General features: G+C 36.6%; 2 protein-coding genes across 2 annotated transcripts in view; one reads left to right on the top strand and one right to left on the bottom strand.

The window, feature by feature from the left end:
* The window catches only part of CTNNA1 (catenin alpha 1), an 82,341-nt gene that overhangs the window by 42,913 nt on the left and 15,783 nt on the right, over nt 1-23,645 (bottom strand). Inside the window, exons 3-7 of the mRNA XM_060786380.2 lie at nt 23,018-23,213; nt 21,276-21,442; nt 20,581-20,700; nt 18,696-18,962; nt 13,899-14,102 (exon numbers count right to left, since the gene is read on the bottom strand). Coding sequence (XP_060642363.1) covers nt 13,899-14,102; nt 18,696-18,962; nt 20,581-20,700; nt 21,276-21,442; nt 23,018-23,213 — 954 coding nt within the window. The remainder of the gene's footprint in view (nt 1-13,898; nt 14,103-18,695; nt 18,963-20,580; nt 20,701-21,275; nt 21,443-23,017; nt 23,214-23,645) is intronic.
* Nucleotides 751-7,139, top strand: LRRTM2 (leucine rich repeat transmembrane neuronal 2). Its single transcript, XM_060786394.2, has 2 exons — nt 751-1,259; nt 1,547-7,139. Exons 1-2 carry the CDS (start codon nt 1,256-1,258, stop codon nt 3,091-3,093), a joined length of 1,551 nt encoding a protein of 516 aa, XP_060642377.1. The 5' UTR covers nt 751-1,255; the 3' UTR covers nt 3,094-7,139.

The following is a 23,645-nucleotide window of genomic DNA, read 5'->3' on the forward strand; positions in this document are numbered from 1 at the left end:
GATGGAAATTTTAAGCTGTGTGTAGAACTGCAAGGAATCATTTGCATCAAAAAAAGGGAGTATACAATCTGACAATTGAACCGAACAAAGTCACACAACTAACATTTGCTTTGGTGGTGCAGTACAGATTAGATTACTTAAAAAAAACCAAAACCCTTAAATTGATCAGGAAGAGAAAATGTGTACCATCCCCATTCATTTACTTTCCCTATACATTTTTTCATCCTGTCTTTCACTGAATTACCTTTATCTATTTTCTAATCTGATTTGAACTATCAGATGTGGAAACAATAGAGCCCTGGCAGCAGTTTTAAAAAAGAGTTATAAAGTGAAAAACTACTGGTTAAAATGTTTGGATTTGATTTAATTTTTTTTCACAAGATGCTTAGCAAAACCATCTATCTATTGCCAGCAATCTCCCTCTTTTTAAACTAGAAATAAACTTTTATAGCAAGAAAGATCCCCTTTGAAGTTAAAATCCCACATGGCTCTGCCTGACAGGCTTTGTTAATTAGCAAACGAACCCCCCCCCCCCCCAAATATCAAGCAGAACATCGACAGGACAACTATGACAGAAAAATCTGTAATGTGGCTGGTTTTCAGAAATTCAGTTATACAATTCTAAGTTGTAAGAATGCAATCTGCAAGACAGACTCTTGCAAAGTCACTTCTATCCCTTGGATACCAAATGAAGAATTCTTAGTTAGGTTTTTCCTCTTAGTGGTAGTCTAATCTCACAATTCGCAGTATGCACCACAGTGCCTTAAACTGCAAAGCTTCTGGAAAACCCAAACAAAAAGGAACGTCACAAGATGACGTCAGCCTATATACAGTTGTGTGGTCGCAGCACATAAGCAAATGCGTTCCTGTATCGTATCCCTGAAAGCTTTTCAGCAAATGCATTCAAGCGACTATAGAAGCTTCTCTCAGCAATAAGCCACCCATCTGCCATCAACAAGTTACGACAAAAAAGCCATAGCTGTGGAAAACGCTTGCAGTTAAACAGCTGTACAGAACAAAAACAGAGAACTCCAGTTCAGCACTGATTCGGGAATTTGCAGAGCTGTCACTGAAAATCAAGGAAATGAATTCAAAAGGAATATATGACAATGGGATGTGAAGTCATTTTTACTCTTAATAGCGGAAGACAGTAGATGTAAATTATTCAAAGGCTGTCAACGTTAGAGCTTTTTACAGACTCACTGTGTTGAGTCTAAAACTACGACTGAATGAAACCTCCAACGTACTCAAAAGAATGGGTAAGTTTATACATTTTGATTTGCTGTATTATGTGCAGTCAATTTTACTTTAGAAAGAGGTAGAAATAGCATTTTAATGTTTTTTTTTTTAAAAATGCAACTAGGTAGTATTTGTCAATAATTGCAATAATTTAGACAAATTTCATAGCAGATTTATTTAAAGCGTAAAGACCTCAGCACATTAATGCATGTCATTACCTGCTGCAATCTTTTTTCCGTTTTTTATTGTGAGCATTTATCTGATAAGAATATCCTATTTTGTTGTTTCCTTGAACTATATTCTGCAGGCTTACATTTCAAGTGGCCATTAGGGACTCCTGTGCTGGCAGCAGTATATGCAATGAGTATTGTTTTTAAAATGCTGCCTGCCTTGGGCACGGCTTGTCCACCAAAATGCCGTTGTGAGAAGCTGCTCTTTTACTGTGACTCTCAGGGGTTTCACTCAGTGCCAAACACCACTGACAAGGGCTGTCTAGGTTTGTCATTGAGGCACAATTTTATTACGGAACTTGAAGGGGATCAGTTTGCAAGCTTCAGTCAACTTACTTGGCTTCATTTAGACCATAATCAAATTGATACAATAAGAGAAGATGGTTTTCAAGGACTGTATAAACTAAAGGAATTAATTTTAAGTTCAAACAAAATCTCTTATTTGCCAAACACAACTTTTAGCCAACTGCTTAACCTGCAACATTTGGACCTCTCTTCCAACCAATTATCTGCTTTGCATCCTGAATTGTTCTATGGCCTTCGCAAACTGCAAACCTTGAGTTTACGTTCCAATTCCCTGAGGACTATACCAGTCCGTCTATTTTCAGACTGTCGTAGTTTGGATTTTTTGGATCTGAGCACAAATCGTTTGCGAAGTTTGGCACGCAATGGATTTGCTGGATTAATCAAACTGAGGGAGCTTCACCTAGAGCACAACCAGCTGACAAAGATTAACTTTGCTCATTTCCTACGGCTAAGCAATCTGCACATGCTCTTCTTGCAGGGGAATAAAATTAGCAACTTGACTTGCGGGATGGAATGGACCTGGGTCACTCTAGAAAAGATAGATTTGTCTGGAAATGATCTCAAAGCCATTGATATGACAGTTTTTGAAATAATGCCTAATCTTAAAGTACTCCTAATGGATAACAACAAACTAATCACTCTGGAATCCAAGGTTTTATATTCACTTAAAACCCTCACTACGGTGGGCCTCTCCAGCAACCCTTGGGAATGCAGCCCCAAAATATGTTCATTAGCCACATGGCTGAGTGGCTTCCAAGGTCGGTGGGAGCACTCCATACTTTGTCATAGCCCAAACCACACCCAGGGAGAGGATATTCTAGATGCAGTGTATGGTTTTCAGCTTTGCTGGAATTTATCAACTGTTCTTACATCCATTGCTACAAGCTACAGAGCTCCAACGACTGAATATACAAAAAGGATAAGCTCCTCAAATTTCCATGTGGGAGACAAAGAAATTTCAACTACTACAGGCATACCTATTACGACAGAAGATCAGTTGCCTGAACCAAACAATGTCATCTTCACTCAGCAGGTAATTACAGGAACAATGGCTTTATTATTTTCTTTCTTTTTTATCATTTTTGTAGTGTTCATCTCCAGGAAGTGCTGCCCTCCCACATTAAGAAAAATTAGGCAGTGCTCAATGATTCAAAGCCACAGGCAACTGCGATCTCAAACACGGCTACATATGTCAAATATGTCAGACCAAGGACCATATAATGAATATGAACCCACCCATGAAGGACCTTTCATCATCATTAATGGTTATGGACAGTGCAAGTGTCAGCAACTACCCTATAAAGAATGTGAAGTGTAATATCTACAGGTAATCAAAAAACAAAAGCAGATAAAACTTATTTTAAATTGCAGGGATCCAAAACTATTAATTTTTTTAAAAAAAGAAATGTTGAAAAAGCCTAGATTTTTCTAGGCTACTTGTTTTGAGTGATGCAGTATTTAAAAGTGTTTTTCTTCTTAAATAACCCATAATATTTTCAATGTGAAATCAGCAATGTTTGCATTAAATTTGCACTCCTGATGTTTGGAAGTCTAAATATGCTCAACCCAAAATATGTAAACTGCTTCATGTTATGTAATTCTATGTGTAAGATTTTTACTCTGAAGCCTCCAGATTTGAGGTAGATGAATAGTCTGGATGAAATGGCGCTGTTAGGTATATTTACAGGTCTCCGTGAAGGAAGGACATTTGCCAAGTGATGCACTGTAGTTATGATCCCCAATATTTCAGTTGACTCAATTTTCTCTTAAGTGGAGATTTAACAGAAAAGGTTAAATTACATTTTCCCCCTTTCAAAAGCTGATTCTCAAATTTACGATATACAATAGTAAAGTTCAGCAGAGGGATTTTGCTATGTACCGAAGCATGGGGGGAAAAAACCCATATTGTTTTCTAAAATTCCACAGTGAGAATTCAGCTTATTGAAATTTGTTCTAGATCTAGAATATAGCTGTTGACACTTCTGAATAAACCAAGATTATATATACTATTTTAAAATAACATCCTTCTACAGGCATTTGGTACCATGTAGTACTATACTTCAGAGTATCTCACAGACACCTTAACTTCTATTGAATATGCCTTGAATTTAAAGCGATTAAGATTTCAGATTACGAGCCAATATATGTTTCAAAGAAAGGAACACTGAATTCTTTATTTTTAAAGCCAGAACAGAAGACCTATTTCTTTTGCTCTCAATCCCAATGGTTACTCTTGATCAGAAATCTAATTTATGAACTAGGGATCTCTCAGGAGGCAAAATTAGACACTGCAGGACAAAGTCACAGTTATCACTGAACAATGTATATACCAATTATAACCCTAATTATTCATAAATGAATTCCACAGGATTTATTTCCAAGCCGTTGTTTGATAGTTTACCCTCGGAAGAGCAAGAACATAAACTTGAACTATCATATTTAGAACAATGTTCCTTGGCTGAGATATCACTCAAACGTAGTACAAAGGTACCCTGAAAAACAAATAGTTTCTAGATAAAAATATTATATCTAAATTGTGTTATGAGGCTAAATTTATCATGCATCTATGTAGTTTAAGAATAAGACTTTTGGGAAGAAGAGAGTATTTAATTCAACAGCTCAAAAACCATGAAAAATAACCAAAGCTATAAATCTAGGAAAAAAGTGTACATATGTATATCTAAAATATCATGCCAAGTTCAACAGCAAACCTTTTTTTACAAGTACTTGCAGAGGGGAAAAAGCATTGGTGCTTGAATTCTTTAGATCGGTTTATAGTATTGTGTATTGTACTTTGCTGAAAAGTTTTCAAGCTAAACCACTGGCTCAAAAATCCATTTTATATGCATATTTTCTCTTACTGGAATACCTGGATGGATTACTGTAGTGCTTTAACATAAAGTGAGTAATTTGAAGATCTGAGATTTTAAAACCAAGGAATCAAGGCTCTGTACTCATTAACTCCAGCTTTTCATATTGGATACTACATTACATTGAGGCTTCCTACACAATTATTTTTCTAGTTCTTATGAAGTCACTACCTGTTTACTACTAGAGTGAAAACAGATGGACGGATAGCCACAACTCTCTCATGTAGTAAGCCTTTATTTTCAGCCATATACCATATAGTCTATGCATCTGGATAAAGGGAAATTCCCTCTGCATTTAAACACTGCACCGACCAAGAATGGATTAAGTTTCATTGAAATTAATGTTTCTCACACTTCTCTTGTGAATTGTGTATGTTCCAGTGTCTCTCCTCCACTTCCAGCAACACTCCCACACACATTATGAAGGTGCAGATCACTTCAAGTGTTGCCAAGATTCAGCTGTGTATAACTGTGCAAGTGTGTATGAGCGTAGACAAATATGTATATATAGAAAAGAATTACAAGGAAAATTTGACACTTAAAAAGAGAAGTCCTTCCAAATCTTTAACAGGGAGCAAACAGGTTTTGCCACTCATTAGGCCTATATATCCCCACTATATTATATTAAGCCATATACAAATTCTGGAGATTTTAGTAAAAAATAGAAACTGGTTCCAGTATAATGCCTTCCTGAACAGAGGGAGGAGAAAGGAGGGATAATAAAAATAAACACATCCATGAAATCTATAAGTCCTACTTGCACCCTGAAGGATACTCTCAAATGCTACTTCATTGGTTGTTTACCTAAATGCTAACTGGAAGCTATGACAGCTGGCTGGAGCAACTACCTGGCCATATATTTCTTTTTCAGTTGCTGATGCTTGAGATAGCTTCTTTGAGCTTTTACAAATGAAGCTAGCAGTATTTTGCTGCTGCCATTTTCTCTTCCAAAAGAGCAGAGGAAAGCGATCATAAGGATTAGGAAGTAAACAAGTGAATTTCTGGAATTCTGGATACAGGCTGTTTATCACCCCTTCAGCTGCTCTTAGCACAGAAGCATAACTTGCTTGCCCCTTTCTATGATAAACTGTTTTCACTTTCCTTGCTTTGAGCTGTAATACCTGCAGATAGTAGGCAAGTAGGCAACTAATATTATCACCAATGCTTATTTAATCTTGGAATTCATGAAAATTAGTTTTTACCATATATACCAGTATTACTACAAGGCAGTAATGCCTACTTGATTACATTTGGCTGTTGTAAGCAAAATTCATGGGAGATACTTAGTACAATCTCTTGCTTATGTAAATCATAGGCAGAGTGAGTACCAACGAAGAGAAGTTGTATGGCCTGCATTATAAAATCACAGTCAATCAGCAAAACATATCAAATTAACAATTAAATATACAGAGAAAGCTCACTCACTAGTGATGGTCAGCATTCTATTTTTTTTTTGCTCTTTCTAGATGATGGTATTTTACGTGGTAAACTATTAAAGTTACATTCAATCCAGTATCAATAGAGATGCTAAATATTATTTTAACCAGAAGGAGTACCATGTAAATCAGTTCAAATATGTATGTTCATGGTAGCAATAGTGTCAACTAGGGATGTGCATCTAAGAAGTGCCATCATAAACAGGATGTTGTTCATATCACCTGATAGCAATTAAAAAGGCAATTGTGAACGCTCATATACATTTGACTCAGACACATGAATAAATAAATAATGGGAAATCAAGTGATGCATGTTTGAACCAATCCCAAGGCTAGCCTAACGTAATGTCTCATACAAATATAGTCTCCCCAAAGCACTGTATTTTCATTGGCTTATCATTTCCACCTGTAATTCTTGTGGCATTTACACAGTAATTCCTAACAGCAGAACACCATTTGTAACCATTCCCATTACTCACAGTTTAAGGTTACGGTTACAAAATTCTCAGTGGAAAAAAAAATCAAGTGGACCCACTTTTTAGTCACAATGGAAATCTCTAAGGAAAAATTATTGCCATCACTACAGAAAGTTACTATTCCTTACAAACAGATTTCAGAATTAGGACTTGTTGATATAGAGAAAACAAGACCATGAGATTAATTATGTTCAGTATCAATTATTTGCCAGTCAAACATTTTATACTGCAACAAGTTTCTGGTTGGAAAGGGAATAACTCAAGAGGGGTATAAAAGTTTAAATGAGGCTTTGGTAGTTAAAATGATTTAAATTGTGTCACACAACAAAAATAAGATTGTGGCCACATCCATGATGTAAAGTTCAAGTCTCTGCTATACTTCCGATATAACATATTCTGGTGTTACCACATTTTAAAATCCTGGAATGTTTCAACAAATGGTGAGATTTATCAACAGACATTACAAATTATGTATGTTAGTAATGTTCCAAGATACATTATTCTGGTGGAGGAGAAAGATTCATAATGCAGAAAGTGCAGTGTACAAAAAACATTAAAAGTGTGTATACTGTAAAAATAGAAGTTGCCTCTTTTTTTGAAATACTTTGAAAATAGGAATGCACTGTTGATCAGAATTGTCTTGGGTGCAAAAATTTATTGTACCAGTTCCTGCAATACAATAGAAAAAATCCCTATAGCCATGCCATTTTTCACAGCTATATTGGTACGGTACTTTGCATTACCTTTCAGTGAAATGATTTTCTAGCCAGTTAAAAATATATTTTAGAAGCAAAAGTACATATGTTTTATTATCAAAGCAATCTTATTCCTTGATGTTTGTGGAAATGGAGTATTTTCACCAGCCTTTAAAGTTTTCCTAATGATTTCACAAGTAAGAATTGTAATAGATTCTCCAATACAGATACTGAGCTCATAAATACTAATAGGCCTGACCAAAAGTATTCAAGAGAATACACTTATGATTTTCTATGAAATATGTTCTTGTGTGGCATATTCCCTTTTAGATGGGAGGTATTTCTCAGTATGAATAGCCAAAGTGAAAAACAATTTGCTGAGAATACCATTGCTGAGAACAGTATAAAAGCAGATATTTTACTGAAGTATTCTAGTTACAAAACGTCACATCTGGACAATATTGTCCCGTGCGATGATGACAGGCATAAGGGAGCCCCAAAACATTAGTTTACAAATGTAGCTTTCAGCCAACTCTTCATTTTCTCCCTGTTCCCATTCATGAAATGATGTCAACTTCCTAGAAAATTTTTAATATTTAATGTTGAAATTTGGTTTTGACAACCCAAACAAACTAATTGGATCAATTTATTCACAGGTCAATACTGGAAACGTTCTGTGGTCCCTTGGAGCAGGGCAGAAGCAGCCATTTTTAATAAGGGCTTCCTGTGTAAGTCTAGTGAGGCTTGGCAGCCTTGCAAGATTTGAAGACCACAGGAAGCCTGTATTTAAAAATGGCCACCACCTTTCAAGCACCCAAAATGGATACTGTTAAATGCCACCTGGGCTAAAAATGAAGGGGAAAAAAGGGCTGCTTTTCTTTCACTGGTTTTGGCAAAGAGATAACAGGCGTAACAGAGAGGGACCGCTTCTTTCCTATGCCTGTTGCCACTGCCTCCACACTGGGTCCCTTACTTTTCTTGCTCTTCTCCTCCCACTTTATTTATTTATATATTGCTTTATTCATATTGTATTTGTATAGCCATTTTAAAATCAGGAATTCTTGTCCACCCCCATTTCTTTTGTGTCAGGAGTGACTTGAGAAACTGCAAGTTGCTTCTGGTGTGATAGAATTGGCCATCTGCAAGGACATTGCCCAGGAAATGCCCTGATGTTTTAATGTTTTATCATTCTTGTGGGAAGCTTCTCTCATGTCCCTTCATGGGGAGCTGGAGCTGACAGAGGGAGCTCATCCACACTCTCTCCGGATTCGAACCTCAGACATGTTGATCTTCAGACCTGCCAGCACAAGGGTTTAACCCCTTGTGCCATTGGAGGCTCCATGTCCACCCCCACAAACAGAGACAATTCTCTTTAACTCTTCCAAAGTATATTACCTTTATGCATTCTTATAAGGAGAGGAAAACATTTTTTTGGCATATGTCCATAGGTTTTAACCTCATCTCATTCATGGATATAGGCCCCAAAGTATAGGTCTAGGCATATTGTGCTCATGAAGGCAAGGGCCCAATCTGCTCTAAAGTCATTAAAATACTGCTTAAGTTAATTTACCTCTAACTGAAATACATCAGTAAAGGAGGTGAACGTATTTCTGAGAATTTCAGTTTTATTTGTAACTGTACTAATGACAAAGCCAGATTTACCGAGGCTTTTGTTGAGATATTAGAATTGTACCCAGTAATGAAGACTCAAAACCCATCTCCCCAAAACATGTTTTGCATTAAGTAACTTCTTCTCACTTCAGTGAGTTGGATAATAAAAGCATGTTACATATGCAATACTTAAGCCCATTTCTTACCAAATGCCTCTATTCCTGAGAGAAATAATGAACAATTGAACAAAGCACCACAGCAAGGAAGCACTTAAGTGATAAGGAGTAATTATTGCATTTGGATGGATTAGAAAAAGGAAACAATTTTGTTAATATTTTAAAATAGAAGACCTGAAGTTATTAACATGTTGAAAACTGGGCTTATCCAGAATTGTAAGCCTAAACGCCTTTATTTCCAAATCAAAACTCTAATGGACAAACTTTTGAATGCAATTAGAATGATGACATCTGAGCATGTACCACAAAACCCAGCAGTTTAATCCATATATCAAATATGCTAGTTACAGTTCCTCACATTTCTGTGATTAGATACTTGGTATTTCCAAGGAGAATGTTTGGGAATAGGTGGTATTTTAAATCTGTTGGTTTTAATACATAGACTCTTGCCTTCACTATTGCTAGAATTCAGCCAGGTTGACATCATTGGCATTTATTTTTAAAATACAAAACTAAGTTTGGAAGTTAACCCACCAAAATAGATAACCCCAAAGGTCAAGTGCTTTTATCTCCAGAAGAAAAATCTTTAGTTTAATCAGACCTTCAAGAATACTGGTGTGTATCTATACATTCATGTTGCAGTACTACTCCAGTTGTGACTATTATTGTGACACTGCATCACCACTGAGTCCCAATCTACCAAGTGAAAACAAATACTTTGAAGCAGGGTCAGGCAACTGTGGAAAGCTAAGTATCTTGTCTTCCTGCACACCTCAAAGTGGCATAGTAGTCACCTTTGGCGGGGGGGGGGGGGTGTTTTCCCTTGAACATCATTTAGCAAACATGTTCACCAGATTTTGAGGGCCTTCCTGGGCCTTTTAAACAACAGGGATACAGTAAAATCCACTTGCTGTTTCAAAAATGTTTTTATAGGGATTAGACCAGTGCTAGAAAGAAGTGGGGAGGACATGGAGAAAATGTTCCTCATGCCGCCTAGAGGACACTGTGGAGCAAAATGTTTTTGGGGGAGAAATGTCCTTGTTGGTCCTTAGTCAAGGGGTCTCCAAACCATGCTGAAATGCTCTCGAAGAGCATTCAGGGTTTATGACCTTTGTGAGCCTACATGGTCATTACTTTAAAGAACGGATGGGCCACAATGCTTTCCCAGAGAGTCCCGGTAGGCTGTATCTCCTGCTGAGTTTCCTTGTACATGGAAGGCTTGTGAATCTCTTAACTATAATATGCAATTAGGTCACTTTTATTTTTGTGCTAATTATTAATGTTGATTTAATGAACTTCCAGACTTCTGAAGGGGCACTGTTCAAAGAGTTTTTCCTTGGCTGAAGAGTTAACCACTGGCTGTGATCACCATCAGGCCCTCCTTTTCTCAATTTTGTGTTAGCAGAGCAAGAAATAAATGAAGGCTACAGTCACCCTTGCCTTATTATTTTTTGATGAATTCATAGAAGACTGCATTTGACTAAAACTAGTCCAGATCCATCAGAATTTTTCTGCAATGAGACAAAGGGAACTTGTCTTGGCAAAGCTATAGAGGGATCTGAGTACACCCCAAAAGAGCTGGTAAAGGGGAAATACTTGGAAAAAAGTCAACAGTGTGATAATTTCTGAAATGGCATTCCAATGTGTTCTTCTACTTTAGCAACTGTTTAGCACCTACAACCATAATGCTGTTTCAATTCATTCAAATTTTGGTTATACAACTTGACATGTGCAGCAAGTATGCAACTGAAAATACTCATATATCAAGGTACTAACTGTGATACATAATTCCGATTTGTTTCCAAAGTCCTATGAAAATATTGTAAGAAAAAACTTTGAAGGAAGAAATGATGCGGTCTCCTCAGTCATCAATTCTATATTTCATCTTCCCTTAAAATATAGCACAGCATGCATGTATAAATTGTGGATCACATGTGCTCCTCAAGGCAATTCAAGGTCTCTACTCCTCCACTCAGTTCTCAATTTTTCAATGTTTGTGACTAAGTATGCTCCCACACCAGGGATAGGAAGCCATTCACCATATTTTTAATTCCTGGAGTGTTTTAGACCTAGAATGCATAATAAAATTGGCACTTCTTGTTGCTCTCTAAGAAAATCAATGTTGTAGTAAAACAAATGTCTTATCAGATATCTAATATACAATCATATATTTAATATTTGGCTATTTGACATGACATTTTGCAATATCTTAATTGGCATTAAATTTCCAGATTTCCATTAATCCAAGTCACTTCATCTTATTACCAATGTTTTCATGCCTATTTATTGAACTGGATATTACCTACCACTGAAGAGTTAATGACCTGCAAATCGGGGTGCGGTGGGGGGTACAAAGAAGTAAACTATTCCCACATCAATCAAAGTGATTCATACCGAATGGGATGTAGAAACAGTGAATTGGGGTACATAAATGTTAACTATTTGAATACCTAGGAAGACTCTGCTCAGAATATGAGTTTAAAAACTATTACCTTTTATACTGTGCTAAGTATGAAGACTATAACAGAAATCCATTTCAGAATGGCTGGATCAAATATAATTTATACTGTGGATCTGATTCTGGATTTGAGCTCTTGTTTCCAACTAGTTACACTGCATTTAAACCCTTCTAAATATTACAGGAGGGCTGTGATATGCTTAAAATGTTTTATCTCTGTGTGGGACAGTAGTAAGCTAAATACAACCATATATTTAGTCATTTGGAAAGTATGATAGTGTCAGTCTTTTCATTCATTCAAAAGCATTGAACTTGCTAGGCAAGCAAATAGATTAAGCTCCATTAATCCATCTCTTCCTCCTTTCATGTGAGTCACCATGCATTTGGCATGCTGTTTCTGAACTTTTTCATACCTGCCAACATTTTACTTTTAACCTTGACTCTCATTTGGAGAAAGTTGATCTCAGTGCCCCAGGCGTACCACTCTACTACTGAGCATCTGGCTGGATGTGAATAGCTGATTTTAAAATATTAGTCTGTGGCCAATTCTATCTACAATTTACTTATTTGGGGGCAAATTGTTTTGCATTTTATGTTGTCCATAAATTTCATCTTTAATTTTGTTTAGACTGGAAAGTGCCTTCAGTCAGACAAAAGCGATTATGAAACTAAATAATAATAAATACCTTACTGTTATTCAACCATAGATTCTGATCTATAAAAGAGGTTTGATTAACAACCTGAATGTTTCTGTTTTCTGAGAATTCCTCCTGCATATACCGTAGTTTAGCAATAGCTTTCACCCTATTCCAGCTATCAAGACCAGGCCTTAAAGCAAATTATTTTTGAGTAAATCTACCTAGCTATTGATAATCATCTAAGTAACTGTTTGTCAGTTCTCACCCACACCCTATTTTGTAGAAGATCAAAAGCAATATTAAGCAGCCAGACACACAGAATTACATTTACAATTATTCGTCAATGGAGTAGGCACCTGAGCACCTCAAACCTTTCCCTCATAGTTAGTAAGAAAGTCTGGAACCCAAAGGCCACAACTTTCAAATGTTATTTCAACATCACACACTCTGTGTCACTGTACAACTTACAGAACAGCACATCAAACAATAAACTTGACAGTATTTCAGATACTCAAATTCCTGATGAATTAAGATAGAAATCAGGTAACTCAATCCTCCTCTGACTGCAAGGCACATCCTACCCATCTGCCTAACACATTTCCTTTCAAGCCACAAATTGCTAACATCACAACACACCTGTTGTTGATGGGGAACTGAATCTTTTTTCTTCAGATAGAATTTTCGCAGTTAAAATTTAAAATATCTTCATTCAATCAAACAAACATATTAATTCTGACTTTTGATGTCAAAATTCTGTACTAAGTTAAAATGCTGAAATCACAGATCTGGTTCTGACATAAAAATTACATTGTTCTCTTACAGTCCAATGGGCTCTTTCTCTGTATGTTAAATGGAACATACAGAAATACCATATTTCATTCAGTCACATATATGGTGAAATATTGGGAGGTGTGCACAGGCAAACAAGAGCTTAGAAGGCTACTCTCATCTGATGGCAGCTCATAGGGTGTGCCTCTTGGAGCCCATCGGGGCTGCTCCAAGGGACAGGAGTGCAGGCAGGGGTGTGACTATTATGCAAGGCATACAAAAATACAAAAAATGGGACCCCCAAAAGAGGTGTGGGATGAAATACTGTAGTCTATTTCCATTTATGCTATTCCAAGTAATTATTTTAATATTTCAATAAAGTTAAAAAGAGTACCTGTACTGACTTCAATGAAGTAATTTGTAAACAATAGATAGTGTGATTTTGTTCAGCTATTTTTATCTTCATCATGCACTCATATGCATGTGTCATTTAATGCTTACTGCATAGTATTAATCAATAAACCTTGATGAAATGCCTGACTTGATTCTCCAGAGCATCCCTCTACATCCAATACTGTTGTACTTGTCTAAAGAGCTGATGGAACATTGCCATTTGCCCACAATGCAAGTTGTGTGGTCATTGGGAGGAGGCTGTCACTGAAATGTCCCACTCTCAATAATGAACATTCATCCTGTACTAAAAAGGCTATGATATTGGCAGAACTCTCTGTTTCAGAGCAGCAGCTGTGTTGTCTTAAATAAATAAGTGAGGCATGAGCTTTCTACAGGCAAGAGACAACTTCTCGTCACAAGTACTTAGTACTATGGAAACTGACATTCTACTGCTCGATTACTAGCCAGGTTTAAGAGCCATTTCACTGTTTCCATACAAAATAGTGATTACACAATTCTAGCTCATGAAACACATGTGTAGGACTAGAAATTTATATATGTATGTAAAAAGGCAATATGAAGCACATGCTCTGGTTACTTACATTTCCCATGTACTCTGACAGCAGATCTTGCAAGGCCTGTCGCACTGCATTACACTCTGCCACTATGCGTTCCCGTCGGTCATCACGTGTGCAGGATGAGTCAGCCATGAGGGCTGCTCCACTAATGATGCTCTCCAGGCGCTCTTCCAGGGAAGGCCTGAAACGCTCCTCACTGAAGTTCAAAGGATCCACAATAATTTGTTTCTGTTTAAAAGAAAAGTTGTTGCACTCTTAGCTGTTATGGACTACATGATTACACTAGGACTACAACTCTCACTTGGACATGGAGGAATATTTATACCTAACATTTTCCACAAGATTTAGCATAGTTCATATTTTCAATCTTTACATCCAAAATATCAACAGAAATCTTATCAACATAGCTCTCTCATCTTCCTCAATTAGACTAAGAACAAAATACTACATCTCACGTTCAATTTTCCATACTTTATAGCCTGCTAAATTTAGTATGTAGCAGTACAGTTTATACCAAGCCAAAGTTGTACCAGTGATATTATTTCAAAATGTTCAGTTATATTACCTTGTTAGAAACTCGCTACACATGATGTATTGGGGTTTGTGATACCAGATCATGTTAAATATGACACTTCATGCTAATAAATCAATGAATGTTCATCATATTCATATAATGATTTGTCCTGATTCTTTTATTTTATGTACTTATATGACATTCCCTAAATGCCCCTTCTTCCTTTGAACATCTTCAGTATATTGGCATTATCAAACAAATATACCAATTCCACCTCTCCTTTCATAGGTACATAGCATTGACACATTTCCTAATTTTGCCAAATCACAGCCAACACTTGCATGGACAAAAAGGAGTAGCACATCAAGCAAGGCAGCACTGTTAGCTTCTAATTCATCAGGGAGCAAGCATAAACTCTCTTTCTGTCATGAAGTATGGAATGCAATATACAGCTAAGCCAGGTGGTTAACGCAAAGAGAAGAACAAAAATCTAAGGAGGAGATGTCATCATTTTTCAGCATAGGTGTTTTATTTTGAGCCTCAGTGATGTAGCCTGATGGACATTCTTAGGGATACTGTTTCATAGAAGCAGTGATTCCAACCCTGGATCATCACCAGGTCTTAGGTCTCCGAAAACAGTAATAATACAATTTAAAGACTTGTCCATTTGTTAGTCTTTAAGGAGCGACATGTGTCAAATAATTAAGCTTTTTAAGGTGTCATATTGTTATTGCTGTAACAGACTAACATAGCTAATAATCCTCAAAAGTGTTACTCTTACAAAATAAGGGAGCTGAATGAAGGATTTCATGACATTTCGAAAATATAATGATGTTTCACACAAGCGATTTGCCAAGACCAGAATATTTAGGGCTTTAAAAATCTGCCACAGAGACAATCTGCAAATATAGTGACAGTCTTTTCTCTCTCTTTCATATATGCACACTTAATGGTTAAATATGGTATCCAAGAATTTTCCAGAGGCACATTCCTTTTCTAATCAACAAGCACTTGAGGGAGCTGAGTGACGTATGTGCAAAGTGAAAGAAAGGCAGAGCTGGAAAAAAATCTGCTTGGAAGAGACCTGGATATGTAACAATTGTTTCAAGGGAAGAACAGTAATTATGAATCACCATGGGCACAAAGACAAGTAAATGCCCTCACTAAAGCTATTGTATGGACTTGCATCAAAATGACAAATAGGTTGGACTAAGAGGAAATTACCTGAGGGAGTCACTAGCAGGAAGAAAACGCAGACACTTAAAGAACAATCTGAGAATTGTGTAAGAATTTATGAGGCAGAGTTAGTTCTGAAAGATGGTATTGATATTTAGCCATGCATGATCTGTTGGTATCTTACAGAATAACATACATTCCAAATGTTCAATGTCTCTTGCCAGTACAAGCAGAAGTAAAAAACAACACCCCCCCCCCCCAAAATCCCTAAAACTCCAAAACATTTCATTGATCATCTGGAAAGTTCTATTGCCTCTAGAGCTGGTATAATAACAAAGCATTTAGGTCCACAACAGCTTTGAATGGTGTCCTGTTTTTCAGTTAGCAAGAGAGCCAGAAACCAGGTGGATGAAGTGTAAAAGTTGTCAAGGAGTTAGTTCAGTCCCTATCAATCACAGCAGGATTAAGGGAGAAGTAAGAGTAGTCACTAGTCACTAGAGAAGTTGTTCAGCAAGTCAGGAAGTCCACGTTCAGAAAAACATGGACATCCAAAAAATACTGCTAGTTGTCAAGCAGGAGGGATGAAAGCAACAAAGCCACTAAGGAATGTCTTTTCTCTTTGTCCCTTCACAACTCAATGAATGATGGATATGGGTTTTCAGCTTTCTGCTGGGGAGCAAGGCAGCTCTCCTCTGCCTAGTTTCTCAAACTAAAAAAAAGCCACTGTTATCAGGAGCTGCCTATTCCTGACGATCTGTCTTTTCTTTCTCTTCATCTGACTCTAGAGGGTGAGTTATGACAAGTGGCCAGATGGAAAACACAACAGGGATTCTGTATCCATAATGGCTCATAAGTTAAGAGATTTCAATATCATGTTGCTCGAACAACATCTATGGAGAATTCCTCTTCTACATAACAATTAGAAGTACAGAAGCCCTAGTTTCTGTACTTCTAATTAAAAAAAACTGGATGGTCAACTTAGGTAGGAAAATGGCTGTTGTTGGGTTCAACTTAGTTAACTCTGTCTGTAGTTTCTTCAATTACTGCAGATTGGTGCTTAACAAGAAGCAGGTGAAAAGAAAACAAACCCTGATGTTTACTCCTAGGTATTGGAGCATTTCATTATCTAGGATTGCACATGATGTACATTAGATTGCACATGATTAGGACACCATATTTTTTAAAACGTCAGTAGAAGAATGAATACCCAAAACATGTTACTTTTTAATTATATTTATAAGGACACTTCTTTCACAACTTTTTAATTTCAAAACATGTTTCCTCATTTTATGTTTCAATATGCAGATTTATGTCCTGACAGCATCCAATGTCTCTGCTCACAGAAGGGGCTGTTCTGTCAACAGAGCAACAATGAATGCTGCCTGCTGCTTCTAAGCAAAAACAACACATTGTTCCTTATGTTTACTACACTGTTGTTAGTGACACAGATAGTTCTTATTCTAAGGATCTTACAAGTTAAATTCTTTGTACCTCAATCTGATGTCTAGTTTCACTGCTCCTATCATGTCAGAGTCATATCTACTGTTTGATATACATATACAAGGGATATAGATTTAAAAAATGTAAAATAAGGAATCTTAGAATGCACATTTTATATCAAACCCAAACCAACTTTACTATTTAACTTTATGTATACATTTAATTTGCAAAATTGTGCTGAGTAATGTGCAAATTAGAAAACCTTTACTTTAAACGATTGCAAATCTATTTACTATTAGAGACAGAGTTCCAACATCTGCATCTTGTGTATTTTCCATTTCCGAAGTGGGAGAAATTTAAAGTTGAAAAACTGTTCTTTTCCTTATCTTTTTATGTTAAATTATTATATTTGCTTGCAAGGCTGGAGAAATATCAGTTTTACAAAGGTGTAAATCAATGTGGCAAATATCTCAAAAGAAGCAGGAGGAAAGAAGAAGATTACCAAGGAAGAATGTATAGAGATGAAAGTTTACATAGAAAGTTTACATAGTTTACATAGAAATACCCAGATTGGAGAGGCTGTGCTATCAGGAGAAATGTATAGGAAAAGATTGCCAAACTTGGAAGGGTTATAACAGACAGTGGACAGCTATATATAAATTTTGTAAACCTCAGTAACGTTTTTAAAAGGGTCCATGATTGTCTTGAAGTATGCCTGCCTCCCCGACAGACAGGAATTATTTGATATAATTCAATTCAAAGATAGGAATTTCTGTCTTGGGACATCTTTCTGTGGTGGTGGTGGTTGGGGACTAGACTAAGTCATTGAATGATTCTGAAAGGAACAAAATGTTTTAGCATTGTCCACACATTCCTAAGATTTTGAACTGCATCTGATAGTCTCAGCACCATTCTGAATGTAGGACTCTGGCCCTGTGTGCTTTCTGGAGAGAAGGACACACAGTTCCTTGGTTCTAAAGAAAGACTGGATGTTTGAAATGGTTCAGGGCAGGGAAATAAATAAAGAAAAAAAACTTGAGGAACTGAAGAGATGTTTCTGCTTTAATCAGAAAGTAGATTAAAGCAGGACAGGCTTGAGAAGACAAGGAAACAAAAATAAAGAAAACAAAAGTCTTAGAAATTATATTTACACAGGACTGGGGTACAAGATGATGCATTCAGCAAAAAGAGGATATTGACTAAAAGTAGGGAATTGCTGGTTGTGTGTGTTTGGTTTTGTATAAAGGCTACTGTGGTATTGATCAAAAATGTCAAGTTATGGTCCATGTTAAGGTCCTTCTGTATGCAGCTACTTGCTAGATCTTACACCAAGTCAAAAAGAGACTCTCTATTGTATAATAGTGGTATAAGGAATGGGGCATGTCTAGAGCAAAAAGCATCCTGGCCATTGAGGCATCTACAGATATTTAGTCAATCATGTTATAATTTCTGTTCACATAAAGCATGAAGTTTATTAATAGAGCGGTATATTTTTGTGATTAGAAACAAACAAATACATACATTGGACGATATATAGGTCTACTATGACATATAAAAATTGCTTTAGATGTTTTCAAAGTTGAAAATGTCTGACTCATTCACACCGACACAAAATACTTTATCACCCTTTCAGAGGTTTATGTAGTTCTACATAATCTTACTATCAACAGGATGCAAAATTCATTACTTACATCAAAGTTGTTAAGTGCATAAGCCAACTCTCCACCACCACCTTGATGGTGTCCTGAGTCCTCAGAAGCTGTTGCTTGAGCTGCATTAGAGATCCCTGTGACTGCCTGCTGCAATTGCTTGTAGATCAAATCCCTGTTGGCTTTGTAAGCAGCTACATCTGGATGCTGAAGGCATGCTTGAGAAGCAGTATAAAGTATAGGAATGTTTTTCTGAAGAATTCCTCTGGCTGCAGCCATCTGATCACGGTGCCCAATATCTTTTAATTCCTAAAACAGAATATTTAGAACAGCAATATGCTTTTGTTAGAATTTAAAAAAAACTTGATGCAGTTAACTTAAAAAAGGATTATGTGTTGTTACCTTTGAATAAAAATAACATAGTATTGATTAGATAGTACAAAATACTATATGGCTTCTGCAATGAAATTGCAAATATGTTTCTATTAACAGTGGTTATTAGAAATTTTCTTATGAAGCTTTTTTTAAAAGGGCAAAAGCCTGTAAGGTTTCTATAGAAGATATTAGAAGCCAGGCTCTTAAGGCTCCACTTGATTTCTCATTCACATCTTACCATTTCAAAACTTGAAACCTTTATTTCAAGTTTAAGGTATAAGTAGATGAAATAAATTGAAACCTTTACCTGTTTCTCATCGGTTGGTACATAGGATACAACTCATAACTGAGTAGACTGGTCTTCCATGTCATTTCCAGAATTATATAGGGTTAAGAAACTCTACTCTACATTCATTTAATATTCCAGTAGATCTTAAATATAAGGAACTAGATGAAATGTATAAAACTAAGCTCAATTTCCATTCCCTATCACACCTTCCTGTTCTGGCTGAGCTCCACCCCCAAACCTAGAGTTCAGGAAATCCTATAAGCATGGTGGTTGGCAGAAGGTAATCTGTATAGGTAAGGATTTCTAACTCCTTTTTTTTTTAAAGCAAGTTCCTTAATTACATTGCTGAAATGACAAACACTGAGATCACGAGGAGTGGGTTTTTGTTGACTTTTTTTAGTATAGGAAGAATATGAGCTCAATTCACAATTCTGGTATTCAAAACAAACTCCTCTATTATACAATCCATTTATTTTCCACCATATTTGAGTTGCTGAATCTTGGAGCAGTTAAAAAAATTCTGCAAGGTTTATGTCTACTGACTGTGCCTTCAGAAGGATATAAAATGTATTTCTTCCTCCATATGAGAACAAATTCATACTATAAAGGAAGCTCATTTGGTCTGAGTAGCTTACACAGGTTCACATATTTAAGTGATTTACTTACATGAATGTAATAGTATAAAATAGAATACTTATGGCAGATAAGCAATTTCTAAAAGCAGGGCACAGTGAAAAGTGCAGCAATTTCTGTTTACAGTAGTTGCAAATGCATATTACATGACTACTTTTCTATGTTAAATTGTTCACATGAATAGATTATTTTCAAGAGCTGGTGTCAAGGCAAACCAGGTAGGATTCATATGTTATGAGTCATCCAAGTTTATTCTTCAGTCTATCCTCCTGCAAAATGGGAGATTCTCTCCCCCTCCCCCAAACTTCATGTTAAGAGATACCCTTTATCAACCAAAATTGCTTTCATCTTCTAGAACTCCCATGTTAGATTCTCTCTCACTTTCCATTTTCTGCTATTATCCAGTCAAGGGGAAAGCTGTTTCATTCATTAATGTCCATCTTACTGAATATTTAAAAAAACTGACTACTAAAATGCCATCATATTTTGCCCATCTCATTACAAGGCAGTCAAATATAACCATTTTAACATTCCTATGGTAATTGTTTATGGCTAATGATATTGCCAAATATTATACTAATATATAGTCAAGTGACCACATCTTTGAAAACATGGAAATTGTTACTATACCTGTTGTCTCTTGCCTGCCATTATATTAAGCTTATCCACCTCTGGTTTAAGAGCTTTGTACTGTATCCCGAGATCTTGTTCAGTACCAGCATTTCTCAGTTTTAGGATGCCTTCCTCTACCTAAAATATTAAATCAGGTTTGAAACCGTAAACATATACAACAGTTCAAAATTTAGCAAAAAGCCAGAAGTAATTCCAAGAACACTTCCCTCAAACAATGAAAATGTGCTACTATACCCCTTCCCTTCAAATTCAAACTTAAATATTCTGACAGTCCACTAACCAAGGGTTAATTTTGCTCAGAACTTTTGTTTTCAATACTGATGAACCAGATAATTCTAAGGAACATACAAGCTGGACAGGAAGCCAGTAGTTACTGCCACAACCCACTTTGCTTCCAAAATGTTATTCTGAATGGCTTTCATAATATATCAGTGGTGGGCAACAAACAGCCCATGAACTACATTCAACTCCCAGCTGTTTATGTGTCCCAGTGAGTGTCTCCACTGCCACTCTTATACCTTGATTTCTGCATGTATGCATTAGGTCAGAGTGCACAGATGACTGATGACTTGTTTTAATGGGAAAAATAGGACTTCCATATTTAAGATATGTGGACCCAGTGGTTTATGAGTAACAGTACAGCTTTCTGACAACCACCTATATGCGATAGCTAATGATGAATGGTTACTTACAACTTTAAGTTGAACAAGCAGCTTGTATACATCTGCCATATCAGCCAAAATAAGCAGGCGAGTAACAGCTGACAGGAGGGCACGTGCTGCTCTAACCATGTTCCCTCGTTTCACAGAAGAACATGGGTCATCAGCAAATTCTCCAGATGCACTCTTCATCAAGTCTCCTATGTACACAAAGTTGCAAGAAAGTAGTTATATTGTTCCAGTTATCACTTATCATTGCAAAAATACACTTTATACATCCAGTGGATATAGCGGTGGCAAAGGAGCTTTGCTAACCAAATCAAGTTTGGTAGTTACATCTTAAGGAATAAACACAGTAAAATGAAGGATTTGATTATTACTTTTGAACAGTAAGAGCCTGTTAAAAGATGGAAATAGACAGCATTCTTATGTTATAAAACGGAAAGTTAACTCATTTCACCTCAGTGGTCACCAACGTAATTAGAATTATACCAATGTTTGGTCAGAAGACTCAAGCCTCCTCTTTACAATGAACCCAACATTATGAAAAACTAGAATATGTAATACATCAGATTTTGAGCGATTGAAGATACAAAGAAATTTCACCTGGATTAGCAAACTCTGTACCATATTTAGAAAGTACAGGTATCAAGCATCACAGAAACATAATACAGTTAAAATTTCAGTTTATAAAATGCTATTAGCTCAATTACAGATAATAAAACACAATATTCACTATGTGACCATATCTGTCACCTTCTCCTATCCTAACCTACCTCATGATGGTATAAAGTAAAATAATAAAAGCAAGATTAAAATCTGTGAATTAACTTAAAAACGATCATTTTCATTATCAATCTAGAGTAGTTGTGTCAACCTTGTGGCCCTCCAGGTGTTTTGGGCTTCCATCGTCTGGGGTTCTGGGAATTGGGAGACCCAAACATTTGGAGGACCACAACTTTGAAATCTCAGTTCTAAAGCACATGTATTAAAAGCAAGGCCTGTGAGCCAAATCTGGCCCACCACATCATTTTATGTGACCCACAAGGCTTTCAATGTCAGAGAAACACAGTATTTATACAGCCTGATGTGGCTCTAGGTAAAAATGAGTTTGTCACCCCTGATCTACAGGAAGCATGTTACAAAACATAACCAGCTGAGCTCAGGAAACTTTTTTCTGTGGCTTGAGTCTCCTTTACAAAAGTGAAAAAAATCCAAATATTTCAGGGGCAGAAGATTGGGCAGAATTGTTGCCATGGTTTCTGTGAGTCAACTGTGGAGGAGGGGAGCAAACAAACACACATGGCACGAAGCAGCAGTAGGAGTCAGGGATTGGCAGGGCAGGTGAGGTGTAGCACTGTGTAGGACCTGCTTCTCCTCCTCTTTCTGCATGCCACATTTGTTGGTTTCATTTGAGCAAAGGAAAATAGAAACTGGACACACCTCTTCCATTGCTCCCTCCTCCCAGAACTTAATTGTTCTGTCCCCTCCCCGCCCTCATCCACTACTTCTACTGCTACCATAAACCACATTTCATAGGGATTTACAAGCCTCATCATGCATATGTGGTCTTCCTCAGCCTCATGAAGCTAATCAAAAATGGTGTAGGACAGCAGCAAATAAGTAAATTTGTGAAAGTGAAGGGTCAGTTCTGTATGCACCAGTAGACTACTGTATCTTGTAGGTTGGGTAACTTTTGTGAACAAACTCACAAGGATGAGGCAAAAAACAGACAAAGCAAATGAGGTTTATCATTATAAAGCTGAACCACATACCTTGTTTACGAACATCTTCCACAGCTGCCACCAATTCTTCCTTAAGAAACTGGCTCTCCTTTGCAATTTTATCTCCCTTCTCCAAGAAATTCTCTGTTGCTTGTTCAACTGAGGCAGCTAGAACATGTGCTTTTTTAGACCGACCTCTCTTTTTATTGGAAGGACCCTTGTTACTGGTGTTGACAAGTGTAGTAACCTGGAAGCAAGGATCACATGATATACATCTTTTCAGCGGCTGAACTCATGAAAACGTTACATGGTGAAAGTTCCATACTAATATGAGATTTAATCCAACTGTTAGTCCCAACTAAAATAGATTCATTGCAGCAATGAATTGATATAAGTGTTGCATTACCAAGTTATCATTGATTCAATGAATTTACTCAAGTTGTAACTACAGAAAATAAGCAATGGTTTCAAATCATTTAACGGTTTGGACAAAGATAAATTTGAATAATATTTCTAGTTTTTAGGTGATTAACTTCAGTAAAATTCATGAGAGCTTTTTAGAAGTCAATGTGAAAAACCTCATAACATACAATGTATCCTGGTTTAATTTATGCACCCTAATCTCCTCTTGATTTGAATTTCAAATTTCATAATGTTGCTCGACTTTCATTCACCAATA

This window comes from Anolis sagrei, chromosome 1 (assembly GCF_037176765.1).
Source record: "Anolis sagrei isolate rAnoSag1 chromosome 1, rAnoSag1.mat, whole genome shotgun sequence".
Lineage (NCBI taxonomy): Eukaryota > Metazoa > Chordata > Lepidosauria > Squamata > Dactyloidae > Anolis > Anolis sagrei.